General features: G+C 35.4%; 1 protein-coding gene and 1 long non-coding RNA gene across 4 annotated transcripts in view; one reads left to right on the forward strand and one right to left on the reverse strand.

Annotated features, from left to right (window-relative positions):
• The window catches only part of MIB1 (MIB E3 ubiquitin protein ligase 1), a 126,741-nt gene that overhangs the window by 78,036 nt on the left and 30,956 nt on the right, over window positions 1-17,749 (forward strand). The window contains exon 13 of the mRNA XM_053902495.1: window positions 16,142-16,274. Within this exon, the coding sequence (XP_053758470.1) occupies window positions 16,142-16,274 (133 nt within the window). The remainder of the gene's footprint in view (window positions 1-16,141; window positions 16,275-17,749) is intronic.
• LOC109248548 (uncharacterized) lies at window positions 594-6,335 on the reverse strand. 3 transcript variants are annotated; one of them, XR_002072109.2, is made up of 4 exons: window positions 6,207-6,335; window positions 5,485-5,661; window positions 4,109-4,343; window positions 594-2,200 (listed from the first exon to the last, which is right to left on the reverse strand). It is a non-coding gene; the product is annotated as an uncharacterized LOC109248548 (long non-coding RNA). The 3 variants fall into 3 exon arrangements; XR_008422237.1 differs by having other exon boundaries at window positions 6,030-6,323; XR_002072110.2 differs by having other exon boundaries at window positions 6,049-6,322.

A 17,749-nucleotide genomic window follows, 5' to 3' on the forward strand; every position in this document is an offset into this window, starting at 1 on the left:
TCTTCCTTCATTTTCTCTCCACTGAGAGAGGGAGGCTTGTATGTGTATTTTTTTGTGAAGGACAAAGAAGAAGAGTGAGGAGAGTCATAAGATGTTATTATTAGAAGAGATCCTCATTTTACAACTAAGGAAACCAGTATGTAGAGTTGGAATATCTACACAATAAAAAGACATGATACTTGGCATTTTCTTTCTTTTCTGAGGTTAAAAACTTTTGTTTTGGGGTTGGAAGAGCTAGATACTGTTTCAGTCTCTGCACAAGATATTCTGCAGTATCATCTCCTTTTTCACCTAACTGAACAATATTCAGGTAAATAGCAGTAAAATTAAATGCTAATCCTATGGAAGATAGTGACCCAACATTTCTAGAGTATTATTATATTTAATGTTATATTTTTCTTTAATTTAGAATATGTGCGTGTCCATGAGAACCACACTGTAGTGTCCCATTATAGTTTCAGTTAGGTTTTGAGTGACCTTCCCAATTCTTTTCTTCCTTTGAAGGAAGTTTCATTTCTTTTATCATGAAGCATAGGCTACATTTCATTACCGTTTCTTTTCTGAAGGATAAGAAATTTGACACCAAGAGAGGATAAATAAGTAAAATTATTTTATTTGCAATCCTTAAGTTGTCCACACATTTTTCATAAAACATTTTATAAACATTGTTAACCACTGTGGTTCTTCCAAGGGGAATTAACAGTAACAAATTATTTGATTGAAACCACAATCCAAATAATGTAAATAAGCTGAAATTCATTTACATGTGATTGATATTTATCAGTGAAACGTTGGCTGTCCTGTAGTAATCAATGCATAGCTACAGCTGGTTGAAGGGGACCAAATCCATTGAAGAGGCGATTTGGTTCCATTTTACCAGCTCTAGCAAAGCATTGCAGTGTTGCTAGTTTGGGATACAAAACAGCAGAGCTGTTTTTTATTTGTATAATTATGGTTATGGACATTCTACAAATGTTAGAGATTCTCCTATCAGTAGTAGTTCAGTCATTACATGTAAACTTTTCTATTTTGAAGGCACTTTTCCTCCTTCCTACTCGAATGGAACAGAGTCTTTGCCCTTTCATGTTTTGTTGATGTATTAAGGGATTATCAGTGTACACCTTTGTGTAATTCTTAAGTGTGGACAATAACCTGTTTTTAAAACCAACAGCATTTAAAGGAACAAATAGACCTTGATGTATTTCAGAGTACTATTTTCTGTTTGTCTGTAGGCACTGAACCAAGTGAATAAGCTAATAGGGAAGAGCACTAAAGTCATACCTTTCTACTGTGGCTCCTTCAGTATTATACTTGAGGACTAATAGCAAGTTGCTGACAGGGAAGGGATGGAGGAATATGAGTGGCCTTAAGAAAGTACCTCTGCCCTTTGGTTTATAAATAGATCACATGTGTATTCACTGTATTGCTTGGACTTGTGTTGAAAGGCACTACCATGCATGCCAGCTTTTTTCTTTGTTTTTGCTTATGTAGTGTTACTAATCCTAGGTTAGTAATGTAACCCTTTTCAAGTCTGTTTCCCCTGCGGAATTCTCTATCATTTTGCGTACAGATTGCCTAGTTACTTCCATTATCAGCTGAATAATACATTGACTTTTGGTGTACAGCTATAATCAGTGAACTTGAATATTAAAATCAGGTAAGTAATACTTTAAAAGTCAGTAGAGCAGATTTTTGCTTTAATGTGATTTCAGTTTTGCATTTCAGAATCAGGGAGGGGATATCCTCTGAAATATACTTGCAGAAATAAAAGTTTGAGAAATTATAGTTGGCCTATAAAGTAATGAATTAAGTACTTTCAGTGAAATGCAGAGTAAAGAAACAGTTAATGTTTTGAACTAAACTGGGAGAAGGTCAACACTAATTCAGGCAATATTTAAACAATTCTCATATTACGTATATTCTGCATCTGTTGGTTGTTACGTATCGTGCTGCTGGTGAAATTAATGTAACTACGATTCTTTCCATTTATTCTAATAGAAATGAAACAGGTGTTAAATTGCGTAGACTTAAGTGCTGAAGATAGCAGTAAAACTGACTTCTATTTTTACTGGTTATATGGGAGCTGGTTAGCAGATCCAGTTGCTCAAGTGTGCTTTTGGATGGCAGTACAGTTTCATATACTGGCCATATCGGGGCAAGGAGAGGCCATGGCATTTGATAATGTCAGCATCTGTTATCCCTGTCAGAGAGACAGTTGAAATGTTTGAGTTACACCAGTGTCAGCAGATGCCCAGAGTTTACTATGTACTCAGTTAAAAATGAACAGCTGATCTAAGTGATGGATGTGACATTTTAGAGTGATTGAAAATACTCTTAGATATGTTAAGTTAAACTTGTAAGCACTAGAATCAGTATATAATCATACTTTTTAAAGTGAATAATAGGTGCTGTCATTTTTTTCCTAAGGATTATGTACTCTTAATATTATAGCAATGAGAGTCTTAGTCACTGGGCTGTTTCAAAATAATTATTAAAAACTTGTATACCTATAGAATAATGAATATTATCGTTCATTATAAAGCATGAGTATAGTAATACCCTTTGAATAGTTTTATAGAGGAACCTGTATTTTTGACATACATATTTTCAGTAGTTAACTGTAGTTAACTGTAGTTAAAACCTCATAGCCATTTCTGTTCAACTTGTGACATGTAAAAATTTTAAACATCATTTCGCTTTTCATATATGTCTGAAATTATAACTTTTAGTAAGAAATGATTAGAATACATGAATATAAATATTAGTTTTTTTTTCTAAGTCTATCATAGTAGCTTGAAACAGGTACTGCTTGTAAAGTATTGCCAGCAGCTTTATGATTTTTATTAATAGCTGTATAAAATAAATTTTGTGTAAAATACAAAAAAAGTGTTTTAATATCTCCAACATAGTATAAATAGTGGGCCTATCATGTTGGTAAATATTGAATTGCGATTGCATAGTACCAGTAAAAGATGATTATTCTGTGTAAATTGATTTCTTAACTATAGTGTTTTCATTTGCTTTGGGGAAAGCAAGATCAAGGATAGTATAGATAATAAATTAATTTCTTTTAAATATTTGGCAATCTATTACGAATTTGCCCTGTTAACTTACAACTGTGGCCCAGAATGTGTCATTTTTCCTGCATAAATTTTATATTTTAATTTATTCTAAGTAATGATTTAGCATTTAAAGTGAAGACTGGGTTAAGGACCTGATTAACTTGGTGATTAACACCACCACTTTTTTTTTTTTTTTTTGAGAGTAGAATGTGTTACTTAAAAGATAGTCTTTTAGAATTATGACTATGTAGTTTTCAAAAAAGAAAGCCTAAAATTACAAAACTTGCTTCAGAAAGTCCTCTAATATTAGCAGACTATAAATTAATCAAAATATGAAGAGCAGTTGTTGAAATGTAATAGAGTTAAGCTTTTGTCATATCTTATTTTTCTTAACAAATCAGTTGATCCTACTAACGTGATATCATATACTTCAGTTAAGGTCGAATTGTGGAGACAGAAACTGGGTCATGTGTATGTATCCCTCACTCATTTTGCTAGTAATACTGGTTTCTTTTCATGATCAAATTTTAATCATGTACATACTTAATTTAAAAATGTAAAAGGTAGTATATTTTAAACTTAAAAGATTTAAAAGGAGTTTTATGATAATTTAAAATCTCCTTCAAACTCTTTTTTCTTCACAAAATAGAAATCTTAGCAGCATTTTGTTTCCATCTAAAAGTAGTAGGTACATTTTTATGGTGTTAGTATTGCCAAAGGTCATCTCTTTGATACTAGGTTAATTTACTGTATGAAGGTCATTCACATAGAAAGAGAAGCAAAGGCTTCTTTTAGCTGCAGTTTAGTTCCCTCTTGGCAGTTTATTGCCTACCAAAAATACATACTTCTTTACATTCCATAGCATTGTATGTTCATATGGGTACATAAAGAAGTATGTACTCTGAGTAGGTTTCACTAAGTTGTTAGCTGTAAAAACATGAAATGTTTTATTTTCCCATTTGTTAGTAAAACATTGAGCTTACTGATACAGAGCAATAATAGATCATTTGCAGAGACTATCAAAGACTAAACTATAACAGATTTACCTGAATCATAGCATTAGTGCCTTTTATGGTTCCTTGTTCTTGGTAGACATAGACATGTCTAAACACTAACCAGTTATCTGTTGAACTTTGTCCTGGTCTGGTTGTTTTTGCCAGAGATTCATAGAATCAGTGGAGTTTTTACAGAGTATACTTCAGAAATTGGGAAGATCAGCCTAATGTTTCTTCATAGTCTTCAGAGAGAATTTCTTCTTATTTTGTAGTTTGCTTCTAGATCCTACAAGTAGATAGTAATGAATTCAGTGCAAATTCTTTTATAAACTGGATATTACAAACTAGATACTATTGAAACTTAACCAATTAACCAATTAGTACTTCTTCTGATTGACTCTAAAGTTGAAAGAATAGGGAGAAAACTAGAACTTTTTAGAGTGTGAATGAACTGAATTTTTAAAGGTGATGAATTTTTTGTTAGTTTTTTTTTAAAGGTCACAGATAAGAATTCTTGATTATTTGAAAACTTCTTTGTCATTCCTTTATTAGTTACTTCCCTGAATTTTGCGTTTTGGTGCTTTGAGTTGAATACCCATTCGAATAGATATATAAATAGCTAATTTTGATGAGTTTGGTTCTTTTGATTCTTCAATTTTTTTAATATAAAGGAAAACTACCGGAACAGTCAACTTTTCTAAAGTCTCACTTTTAAAAGAACTGAAAGGTTCTTAGTGCTTAGCCTGTGAGCACTTGGGTTTGAGCTTCATCATTTAGCTTAAAAAGACATTATGGTTGGTAAGTTGCTTTTAATTATTGTGGTATTAAAAGGTTAATTTAAAAGAACACCATAAGAAATGTTCATATTTGGGGAATGCAGGGAAAACAGAATTTCTGCAGCCTGTGATAAAGAGCGAGTGCAGCTCCTGGAGAGCACGTCAGAGCACAGCAGTAAATGGCCCTGCTCCATAGCAGTTTCAGCAACGCAGCAGTAGAATTTACCATGCACGGTCTGATTTATTTTTGTGACCAACCCAAAGTGAGCATTAAAAACTATTTTGTGATCTACCAAGACTCTTGGTTCACTAAACCTTGAAATAGTTAGTAGTTTTTAAAGGGTAGCCTACTTTGCAAGCAGGATTTATTAAGGATGCAAAATCATCGTTTAATCTGAAACAAGAAAGACCCAATCTTTAGTAATGTAGGTGATAGTAATGGATTTGTACATTTTTGAGATCAAGAATTATCTGTCAACATATTTGAACAACATTTCTTTTTATACTACATAAACTATCTACTTGAACTGTGAAGTTAGGCAATGCCCAGATAGAATTTAACAATAGAAACATGTATTGAGCCAATAATAGGTAAGCATGCAGAAAGTCATAAGCATCCTTAAAAGTGCAGACCTCATCATGCTCTGTTACCTGGTAAGCTTAGTGCCATGCAGCATTTGCAGGAGGAAGAGAGATGGTGACCTAAAGAGTCACATCAGCAGCAGCCATTTCATCTTGATTGTTCCTTCACTCTGTTCGCTGATTCAGCACTTCTTTTCATGAGCCGAGAGAAGTAAGGGGGCTGTATCAGTGAATGCAGAACCTCACCTTTTAAGATACATTTGAAAAACAGATGAACGAACAAACAAAAAAATAAGCTTTTTCCTCTCCCTTGCCTTTACCTTAAAAAAAAAAAAAAAACTGCAATAAAATTGAATCACAGTTGGCCATTTGATTTGCAATGTCATATTACCAGTATTGCACAGATAGGAGTACCTTGTATCTGCTGTATAGAAAGTTAAGCAACCAAGGAAGGTTGCTGTAACGGCCAAGAAAATGAACCTCGCTTATTTTTCAGATGAAATGCTTCAGAAGAGGGGAGAAAGTTGCAGAAGAAGTTAATTTTATAATCTAAAAAAGACAAAAAACCAAAAACCAAAACACACCTCACTCCCCCCAAGTAACTAAACATTCACCCTATTTTCCTTTGCCCACCAGAATACATTGGGTTCTTCTGACTTCGCAGGAAATATTCTGTATCTTTCTTGCTGTGAAGTTTTTTGTTTGTTTGTTTGTTTTTTGTTTTTTTTGTTTTTTTTTTTTTTTTGGTTTTTAGTTTCCAAGATTAATTGGTAGATCTGTATTGAAGCCACCTTGTCATATCCAGAGGTCAAGTCTGCAAGCAAGGTCAGGACTTCCACATGGTCACTACAGAGGTTAACTTATATTCTTCCCTCAGTGGCCACGGGCTAAACTGTTACAGCTTTATAGGCAGCTAAGCATTTGAAACATGCACTCCCAGGCAAACAGGCTCTCTTGTGCCTCTCTCTTCCCTGACCATATTTAGTCAACCATAGCAAAAAATAGTCTCTCAGCTGTCGATTGTCGATCCAAAAGCTGAGGAAGCCTCTATCTTGCTTTCTGCCTATTGATTGTTCATCCTGCGGTCCAAACACTGCTTTGCCATTTGTTCTGCCCTTTTTTTTTTTTTTTTTTTTTAAAGCACTGCCAAATAAAGCGGTCTCTCATGTTTCTACTTACATTTCCCAGATTTTCACTGAGCTTGCGCTGAGTCTAGGAAAGCCTGATGTGGCTGTCACTATACTTAGAAGCACTGAAGAGAAAAAAGGAAAGAGGAAAAATATTACTCTGGCTAGTTGCAAGACAGTCTTTAGACAGATCTGGAACAAGTAAAATCCCTCTGCTGCCAAAATATATTTCATAACCTAATTTTTTGTTGGTAAAAAATATTGTGGAAGATGATATTTTACATAACTAAAGGCCTAAAGAGATTTTGCAGGGTTATCTTTAGAGCTAATTGTTGCTACACATGCTTTTTACATTTAATGAATAATATTTGAATGGAAAATATGTAGAAATGGTAAGTAGAACTTACATATTAAAGGTGGAGAGAGATTATTAAGGAAGAAAAGAGTAGTGTGTAAAAGAAATCTTGGAAAAATGCTACTTAAACTTTTAATTCAGTGTCAATTTTAGTTAATTTTTTGTAGTGCTTAGATGAGAAATGCTCTGGAATGTTTTTGAGTTATTGTGTACTTTTATATTGAAATTATATTTACCTATAGAACTATTAAAATGCATTTTATTAATTCTATCTCATTTTCAAATGTGAAGTGGTTTTTTTCCCCCCTCCTGTCGACGTTGCCATTCCTCTAAAATTTCCTGAAATAACATTTAGGCATGATCATTTCTACATATCAGAGATTATAAAATAGTCATTAACCTAATCTGTAATATTGCTGCACAGTGTATGCTTCAAAGGAAAAGTACTTTTGCTCTAAATTTTAATGGCATATTCACAATAAATTATAATGTTGAAATTTATTTTTTTAACCAAGGAGGGAAAAAATATTATACATCAAATCTAATGAACTTGTAGAGATATAATTTGAGATTTTACAAACCTAAAAATGCCCAAGAGAAACCTTGTTCTTCCCTAAACAAAACCTATATCTTATTCCTAATTCAAATAATATTCTGTTAAGTATTTATTCAGTTAAGAATCAAGAAAAACTATTACCAGTTTTTTAAGCTCGTCCTCCTACAAGGAAATTTTGTTCTTGACATTCTTTTTGTCTTTAGCATTTAATACCTTAGCAGGTGAATTATTTTGGATGGCTATTTTAAAATAGTGACATTTTTTTCCCACTTCCCCTCCCGCATGGTATTCTGTTAAAAGTTACAGAGAGGGAAGGAGGCAAACCATAAGAGACTCTTAAAAACTGAGAATAAACAGAGGGTTGATGGGGGGTGGGAGGGAGGGGAAAGTGGGTGATGGGCATGGAGGAGGGCACCTGTTGGGATGAGCACTGGGTGTTGTATGGAAACCAATTTGACAATAAATTTCATATTAAAAAAATAAAAATAAAATAGTGACATTAAGAATGCTTCTGTAGACATTTGGTAATTTTAAAGAGTCAGTTTTTGTAGATATTGGAATACTTTTACACATCTTGAGAGAAGATGATATACGTGTCTCAGTTTAAGATAGGTTAATTTTCAGGTTTCTAAATTGCCTCATTTTTTTCTAACCATTTTGTAGTAGTGAAAGCTTTTTTTTTTTTTTTTAAGCAAACACCTGTAGTGCTGGGAACTCTTCTAACCCCTTTCAAATTTTCATAACAACTTCTTTGAGACAGGATTTGTGATTTTTCTCACACTTTATACATGAGGAAACTGAGGCATAGAAGTTAAGTAACCTACTTAAGTCATCATCCATTCAGCTTGCTAGTGCCAGAATTTGAACCCAGATAGTTTGGCTTCAAACTTTGAGCTCTTTACCACCGTGCCATGCTGTTGCTCTGATTTGTAATCATGAAATAATTCCTAATGAATTACCACTTTTGGGGACTTGAGAGTATACCCAAAATTTAATAGGCTACTAATATCCTTGTCTCTGTTATATTCAGAAAATGATTATTCATTTGATTGTTTCTTCGGTTCCATTCAACAAAACTTTGAGCTCCTTACATTAGGCATACAAAAGAGATAAAAAGCTAAGTAAAACGGGTTTCCCTGGCTTAAAACATAGAAGGAGAAATAACTGACTGGTCATTTAAGAGATAATTTTGGTTGTGTTTAATGATTGAGTACTCAGCTATACAACTCTTATGCGGCCTGCATTGTTACATATCTCTTTCTCATTTTGAGCTAAATTTTACTACAGTACCAAATTCCTGCTTAATGAAATTAAGTTAAATTAATGAAGCTTTTAATTGTGGCATACATAAAATAAGAGTTTGTGGGGAAAAAATAAAAGCCCACCCCCCCCCAAATAATTGAAAACATCTAAGTAATGTCTATTCACTGTAGTTCTCTCCTCTACTTACAGCTAGATAAAAGAAAATAAAAACCAGCGATATTAATTTTTTAAAGTGATTCCCATGGGTAGCATTTTGGTATATATCCTCCTAGGCTTCTTGTCTGCATCCATTCAGATAGGAATGGCTAATGAACAAAAATATGTTTAGAATGTCACGTACTAATCTGCTTTTAGTTCGCCCTGAAGAACTTCTGCTGGGGATCAATCAACTTTTTTAGTAGGTTCCTTTTATGAATTCTGGACCAACTGGTTTTATTATTTGAGGAGTTGTTCATTACCTTAGCATTTATTGAACACCTAGTATGTGCTATAGTGCTATTCTAATGTCTTTTTACATTAAATAATATTAACATGTAAAGCCTCCATAGGTTAGCTACTTTTGTTTGTTTGGAAAAATGTTCGCCTATCTCTGAAGAAAGATTGTAAGGCATGGCAGGCCCTAAAAATGGACCCAGTGCCATTTGACTGCTACATACCAATGTGGACAGCTGCTTGTCCCCTCTACTTCTTAGAACTCATTTGTTCATCATTCAGCAAACGTTTGAGTATTACCATGTGCCAGGGATTATGCTAGGCACCACTATTAGTTGTTCCGGAACTTAATGCTTCTTTGGCACTATTCACAAATGCCTGCTTAACTGGTCGTAAGATCTTATCTTTAAACCATCCATGTCCTTAACCTCTTGGAAAACAACCAGATTGAGAAGTAAAGAAGAGTGTTTGGGCATTAGGAAAAATACCTCCAAATCTCATATACTGTGCTTCACAGGTGAGAGTCTGTTGACTCAATAAAATTATTTTTTTAAGTTTGTTTATTTATCTGCGGGCGGTGGCAGAGAGAGAAGGAGAGAGAGAATCAGCACGGAGCCTGACATGGGGCTCGAACTCCCCAACCATGAGATCATGACCTGAGCCGAAACCAAGAGTCTGGATGCTTAACTGACTGAACCACCCAGGTGCCCCAATAAAATTACTGATGGATTGAACTGGTAACACCCTTATCTCTGCCGCTCTGTGGACCTCAGTGATTGTAGTGTAAGTCTCCTCTTCATTAACTACAGTGCTGCAGGGGACACCTGCAGTGGCCTTCCTGGCTGTATTGTAGGCTCCTCAGATTGTCCACCCCACTTAAGTGGGACTAATTAACAGAGAATGGGTTTGTTCTGAAGTGAAAACTGTTCTCTGAAAGTCTAAATTTTGCATTTTAATACTAGGATTTAATTTACTTTGTAGAATGTGATCTAGAAGGGACTGGGATCTTTTTTGGCACTTCTAACTTCTTTTGTTCTCACAGTTCAGTTATACATTTTGTACTGAGAGGAAAAAGCAAAAAGACACAAGGGAGTGAGGGAGGAGAGAGAGGCAGTGGGCTTTCAAGAATACGTGTCTCTTTCTGTTTGAGTACCACGCTACTCTTCTGAGCCATTGGCTCTTATTTCTTAGAGACTTCAGCTTTCTCCGGTTCTTTCACTGAGGAGATGCAAGCCTGGGAGAACAAGTTAGTGATGGTTCCATCTCAGTGGATAGCTTATGCCCAGAGAAGGAACTGCTCCTCTTTCCCTTTCTCTCCTTTGAGTTATTGGCAGTATAATATGGGAAGGTACTTCTGAAACAGGAATACAAGTCAGTGGGAAACATGGTGTCATAAGAACCATCTTCTCAAGGAGATCTAGTCAATAATGTGACTTGAAAAAAAAATAAACCTCATTAGGGGCACCTGAGTAGCTCAGTTAGTTAAGCGTCTGACTTTGGCTCAGGTCATGATCTCACAGTTTGTGAGTTTGAGCCCACTTTGGGCTCTGTGCTGACAGTTCAAAGCCTGGAGCCTGCTTGGAATTCTGTGTCTCCCTCTCTCTCTGCCCCTCCCTTGCTTGCACTCTGTCTCTCTCTTAAAAATAAACATTAAAAACAAACAAACAAACAAACCAAAAAAACCTTGATGAGATTAGCATAAACCACACCTTGGAATGCAAAACTTACTGTCGTATTTATATATATTGACTATAAGAACTAAGGTAGAAAATACAAAAGATTTTAATATAGTAAGCCTAAATATTATTTTAGTGTTTTGACTTACTTTTAAAATCAAACTAATGTATATGTGTAGTTAAGTCAAATACTACTACAAAGCTTATAATGAAAGGGAACTGTGTTCTGCTTTATCCTTCTTCATCCCTTTGTCTACCCCCCACCCAATAACTTCCAGCTTATCCTGCAGTTTTCTTTTTTTTTCTTTTCTTCTTTTTTTTAATGTTTAATTTTGAGAGAGACAGAGCGTGAATGGGGGAGGGGCAGAGAGAGGGAGACACAGAATCGGAAGCAGGCTCCAGGCTCTGAGCTGCCAGCGCAGAGTCCGACGCTGGGCTCAAACCCACAAACCATGAGATCATGACCTGAGCCGAAGTCGGACGCTCAACCAGCTGAGCCACCCAGACGCCCCTATCCTGCAGTTTTCTTAAATTATCAATTGTAGACATTGTCTGCTGATTTCATGTCATGGAAAAAGAAGATTTAAAACTCTTGACATTGTCTATTATCCCCATGTCTCTCAACATAGTCCTATCACAACTTTTGTTTAAATCAGTAAGTGTTTACATTATCTTATGATTACTTATTGTTTTTAATAAAAATTTTTCCCCCCATATGTTATACTTGTATCTTCTCAACTCTAAAAGAATCCTAAAACCTTTTAAATTCCATTTCTCACATGGTCACATGTGTAGCGTACTAGATGTTTGGCATTAGCATCATGATTATGCCAGATCTAAACATTCAGTAGTATAATGTGGTACCAGTACTTTTCCCAGTTAAGAATCTGAGTCAAAGTTACATAATATCTGTTTTTTTTTTTTTTTTAAGAGTTTGTTTTTAAGTAATTTCTATACCCAATGTGGGGCTCGAACTCACAACCCTGAGATCAAGAGTCACATACTCTACCAATTGAGCCAGCCAGGTGCCCCAGTATGTAGTATTTTATTTTATTTTATTTTATTTTATTTTATTTTATTTTATTTTATTTTTTCTGGTTTATTTATTTATTTATTTCAATATATGAAATTTATTGTCAAATTGGTTTCCATATAACACCCAGTGCTCATCCCAAAAGGTGCCCTCCTCAATACCCATCACCCACCCTCCCCTCCCTCCCACCCCCCATCAACCCTCAGTTTGTTCTCAGTTTTTAAGAGTCCCTTATGCTTTGGCTCTCTCCCACTCTAACCTCTTTTTTTTTTTTTTTTTTCCTTCCCCTCCCCCATGGGTTTCCGCCAAGTTTCTCAGGATCCACATAAGAGTGAAAACATATGGTATCTGTCTTTCTCTGTATGGCTTATTTCACTTAGCATAACACTCTCCAGTTCCATCCACGTTGCTGCAAAGGGCCGTATTTCATTCTTTCTCATTGCCACGTAATACTCCATTGTGTATATAAACCACAATTTCTTTATCCATTCATCAGTTGATGGACATTTAGGCTCTTTCCATAATTTGGCTATTGTTGAGAGTTGTAGTATCTTATTTTAATCCACCAAATCAGGAAGGTTGGATTGATTATTTATTTATTTATTTATTTATTTATTTATTTATGTTTAATGTTTATTTATTTAGAGAAAGCACAAGCAGGGGAGGGGCAGAGAGAGAGGGAAGCAGAATCCCAAGAAGGCTCTGAGCTGTCTGCACAAAGCCCCGATGCAGGGCTCGAATTCATGAATTGTGGGATCATGACTTGAACCGAAATCAAGAGCTGGATGCTTAACCAACTGAGCCACCCAGGCACCCCTGTAATCCTTACAATTACTGTAAACAAATGACAGCAGGAAACCTTAGCTTTGTATGAGGTTTGTGAGTGGGATTTAGGGGTTTGTAGACTCTCTCAAAATTGTAGGTAGATAGATATATATATGTGCATTTCTCTGGAAGGAAGTCCATAGTTTTCCATAGATTTCCAAAGAATTCTGTCACCCCTTAGCAATGATACAACTTCAGTAACAACCACTGAAAGCTGTCTTTAAGCTATGATTCTCAATGTACTTTGGGTTATAAACCTGTTTTAAAATCTGATAAGAGCTATAAACTTCCAAATTTAAATACAATTTTAGAAGATCTTGGATCCTCCAGAGCCTGTCAGCCTGTCCTGAGATTTCTTGGGCTTCCTTCATGGGATTCAAAGACGGCTACCTTTTAAAAAAAAAAAAATTTTTTTTTAATGTTTCATTTATTCTTGAGAAAGAGAGAGAGAGCGAGCGTGTGCGTGCATGAGTTGGGGAGGAGCAGAGAAAGAAGGAGACACAAAATCTGAAGCAGGCTCCAGGCTCTGAGCTGTCAGCACGGAGCCCAACGCAGGACTCAAACTCACAAGCCGTGAGATCATGACCTGAACCGAAATAGGACACATTACCGACTGAGCCCCCCAGGAACCCCTAAAGATGGCTACTATTAAGGAAACATATCCTGGGTCATGTTAGGGTTTATTCTCATTATTTTAGAGACTTATATAGTTTCCTTTATACACACTCTTATTCTGTATCTTCAGCCTGTTTTTCTATATGTTTGTAACATTTCTGTATTTCAGATTTTTATCTTTAATGTATATCATCTTAGGAAGAACTATCCCGATATGTATCTTACTATCATCTCTTGCCCTTTAATATTCTGTTGGCGCAATTTTAAAAGTGTTTCTGTTTTTACTTTCTTTGTTAGGAGGGGGGAAAGATCTGTAGTCTAATGTGTGTGTCAATGGTGTCCATGCCAAGTCCAGCACTGTATAGCAGCAGTTATTTTCTCAGTCTTAAACAAAATAGTGGCTAAATATATTAGGGGAGGGTTTTTCCAAATTATGAATTTTCTACATAAAATCTTTCTGTTAAGAAAAATTACTGGCAGGCACCTGGGTAGCTCAGTGTTTAAGCATCCCATTTTTGATTTCAGCTCAGGCAGTGATCTCAAGGTTAGTGGGATTGGCAGCACAGAGCCCGCTTGAGAGTCTCTCTGTCTCTCTTTCTCTGCCCCTCTCTCACTTACACACAAGCAAGTGTACTCTCTGTCTCTCTCAAAATAAACATTAAAAAAAAAGTTACTACCATATAGTAAATCACATTCCTTTTTTTTTTTAATTTTGAGAGAGAGAGTGTGTGTGCACATGTGTGAGTGGGGCAGAGGGGCAGAGAGAGAATCTTAAGCAGGCTCTATGCTCAGCACAGAGCCCATCAGGGGACTTGATCCCACAACCCTGGGATCATGACTGGAGCTGAAATCGGGAGTTGGACACTGAACCGACTGAGCCCGTGGTGCCCCAAGAAAAGTTACTTCTAATTTTACTTTTCTTTTTTGAGAGTGGGCTAGGTTTTTCTTTAAGACACATCATTTCTTTAAAATTTTTTTTTTTTTTTTTGAGTGTAGATGAAACACAGTGTTACATGACTGTCAGGTGATTTAGCATCTCTATACATTATGCTGTGTTCACCACAAGTGAAGATACCATCTGTCCCCATACGGTGCTGTTAATTATTGACTCTATTGTCTATAATGTACCTTTCATTCTATGACTCATTCATCCCATAACTGTAAGCCCAGATCTCCCACTTCCCAACCCCATGTCCCCTTCTCTTCTGGCAACCATCAGTTTGTTCTCTGTATTCGTAGGTCTGATTCTGCTGTTTGTTTGTTTATTCATTTGCTTTTTAGATTCCACATGTAAGTTAGATCACATTCTCTAATGTATTTAACTTAGTGTAACATCCTCTAGGTTCATTCCTGATGTCACAAATGGCAAGAGCTCATCCTTTTTATGCTGGGTAATATTCCATTGTATATATGTACCACATCTTCTCTATCTGTTTATCAGTGGACACCTGGATTGCTTCCATATCTTGGCTATTGTGAATAATGATGCAGTAAACAGGAGTGCATATATCTTTTCTTTGGGTAAATACCTGGTAGTAGAATTATTGGATCATATGATATTTTTAGTTTTAGTTTTTTGAGGAACCTCCATACTGTTTTCTACAGTGGCTATACCAATTTATATTTCCACCAGCAGTATAGTAGGGTTCCTTTTCCTCCACCTCCTCGCTAACACGTTATTTCTTGTCTCTTATTTTAGCCATTCTAACAAGTGTAAAGTGATATCTCATTGTGGTTTTGATTTACATATCCCTGATGATTAATGATATTGAGTATCTTTTCATGTGTCTGTTGGCTATCTCTGTGTCTTCTTTGGAAAAACGTGTATTCAGTTCCTCTACCCATTTTTTAATCAGATTGTTTGGGGTTTTTTTTTTTTTTTTTTTTTTTTAGTGTTTAGTTGTGTAAATTCTTTGCGTATTTTGGATATTAACCCTTCATCAGATATATCATTTGCAAGTGTCTTCTCCCATTGAGTCAGTGGCCTTTTTGTTTTGTTGATGGTTCTCTTTGATGTGCAAAAGCTCGTTATTTTAATGTAGTCAAAATAGTTTAATTTTTTATACACTTTTTAAAAGTTTATTTATTTTTGAGAGAGAGTGCATGTGCGAGCATGCATGTGAGTGGGGGAGGGGCAGAGAGAGAGAATCCCAAGCAGGCTCCGTGCTGTCAGTGTGGAGCCTGATGTGGGGCTTGAAGTTACGAACCAGGAGATCATGACCTGAGCCAAAATCAGGAGTCAGACGCTTAACTGACTGAGCCACCCAGGTGCCTCTCTCATTAGGTTATTTTATGAAGAAGCATCCCTTCTTGATAATTACTTCTCCTGCTCTTTAATACTTTACTCTTTGATGGTCTTTAGGATAACTTTTTTCCTCTAGAAATATTTTGTTATTGGTACTTAAACTTTAAATATTAAATTATAATTACCATTTATTTTGTGTGTTTTGATATAACTAGATTTATCACTGCTAAATGCCATATATCAGATTTTTAGCTGCAATTCATGATAATCTGCCAGTTACATGAAGTTTGTCTTTTTAAAAAAAAACGCTTTGGTTTTTTTTTTCTTCCCTCTCATAATATTTTCCCCTTGTAACACTCCCATTCTGTTTTGATTCTGTCCCCCAAATGGTGATAGTTTCTTTACCTCTTAAAGCATGAAAAAGCTGTGTATTTGAGACTTAGAAAAAAAAATATACTTCATTTGTCTTTGAGGGCATAATTTTCTTTAAAGAAGAATAGTTTTATTTGACTTCAAGTTTCTTTTGAGTAATTTTTTAAAGAAAATAATTTAAATATCAAATTTTATAAATACCAAAATCATGTATATTTGACTTTCAGTGCAATGCGTGTTTTACTGTCTAAATTACCAAGACCATGGATTGTGGATGAGAAGAAAGATGATGGTTATACTGCCTTGCATCTGGCTGCCCTTAACAATCATGTAGAAGTGGCTGAACTGTTGGTACATCAGGTAGGAAAAGCTGTGCAATAATTTTTAACAATTTGGACCATTACCATTTATGTACTTACTACTTCATCAGCTACCTCTTGGTAGGTTACAGTAAAACCCCATGATGATGCAAATTCAGATATGGTGCGTTTTCATTCTTCTGCCTAACCTGGGTTCTTAAATGGAGGGAGGTGGTGTGTATATGTGTGTAAGGGTTGGGGGGGTTCCCTTAGCCCCTTGTATTCCCTCCCACAGTGTTCTGGATTAGTCCAGTGAAATAGGTATCAATGAACAGAGATTTCCCAGAATCACTACCACTGTTGTACAAGGACCAAGAACCATCATGTTGTTATCAAAGCTAGTGTGGCCAGTTGCCATCTAGTAACAAGACTGCAGCCAGGAACTGGCGGTTCAGTTCATGACTCCTGCTGGATTCCTGGAATCTGACTGGATAGCAGTACGGGTTCACTTCAGTCATTTCATTCATCTCTGAGATAAGATAATGCTACATTCTTATGGTATTGGATTTTTGGGGAACTTAGTTCGTGTAGTTTTATGATGTTTTAGGTTTTCCAGCAAAACTTTTAAATATCTCAGTCAAGCATATGTCATATGGAAGCGTTGAAGTTACCAAAGAATTACTTACGATCTCTGATTTCAAGGGGCTTACAGGCTACTGAAGAAGATGAAATAGCAGACAAATTTAGCGAATAGTTCATTGTGTATAATTAAGTACCACATCAGAAGATAGACACTCCATGAACTATGGAAGTTAAGATAAAGAAATAGTTGCCATTTTAAGCCTTTATTCTTTCTTGAAGTGTAGTTGGCACTCGGTGTTGCATCTGCTTCAGGCGTACGGCGCCGTGGTTTGACAACTTGAATGCTGCTTGTTGTGCTGTGCTTACCGCAAACGTAGCTACCATCTGTCACCGTACGGTACTATTACAGAACCATTGACTAGTAAGCCTTGGTTATTAAATATTGAAGTTACTGCCCATAAAAGTATTGTTAATTGGGATAATTTCCTTTTCAATTCAAGATACAGATAACTGACCATATTACACTGTCTTGGTAATTGTTGTTTTTTAGTAAGTCTTAAAATCAGTTAGTTAACCCTCTAACTTTGTTCTTCTTTCTTAGAATTACTTTAAGATATTTTGAATTTCCATATAAATTTTAGAATTGGATTATTTCTATTAGAAAGTCATGGCAATTTGGTTCTGCACATTTTAGAATTATCTTTTTTTTTTAGATTTATCTTCAAGTAATTTTTTCATGCTATTGTAAGTTGTTTAAAATTTCAGTCTCTAATTGTATATTGCAAATATACAGAAATACAAGTATTTTCTGTATGTGGACCATATATCCTGCAATTTAGCTTAAATTACCGTAGATCACGAGGGGATTAGAAATTGTGACCACAATGAAATACTGATCACCAATGAAAATGACTAAAACTAAAAATGCTAACAAAACAGAATGTTGGTTAGGAT

Source organism: Panthera pardus, unplaced genomic scaffold (assembly GCF_024362965.1).
Source record: "Panthera pardus isolate Hobbes unplaced genomic scaffold, ASM2436296v1 HiC_scaffold_15, whole genome shotgun sequence".
Classification (NCBI taxonomy): Eukaryota; Metazoa; Chordata; class Mammalia; order Carnivora; family Felidae; genus Panthera; species Panthera pardus.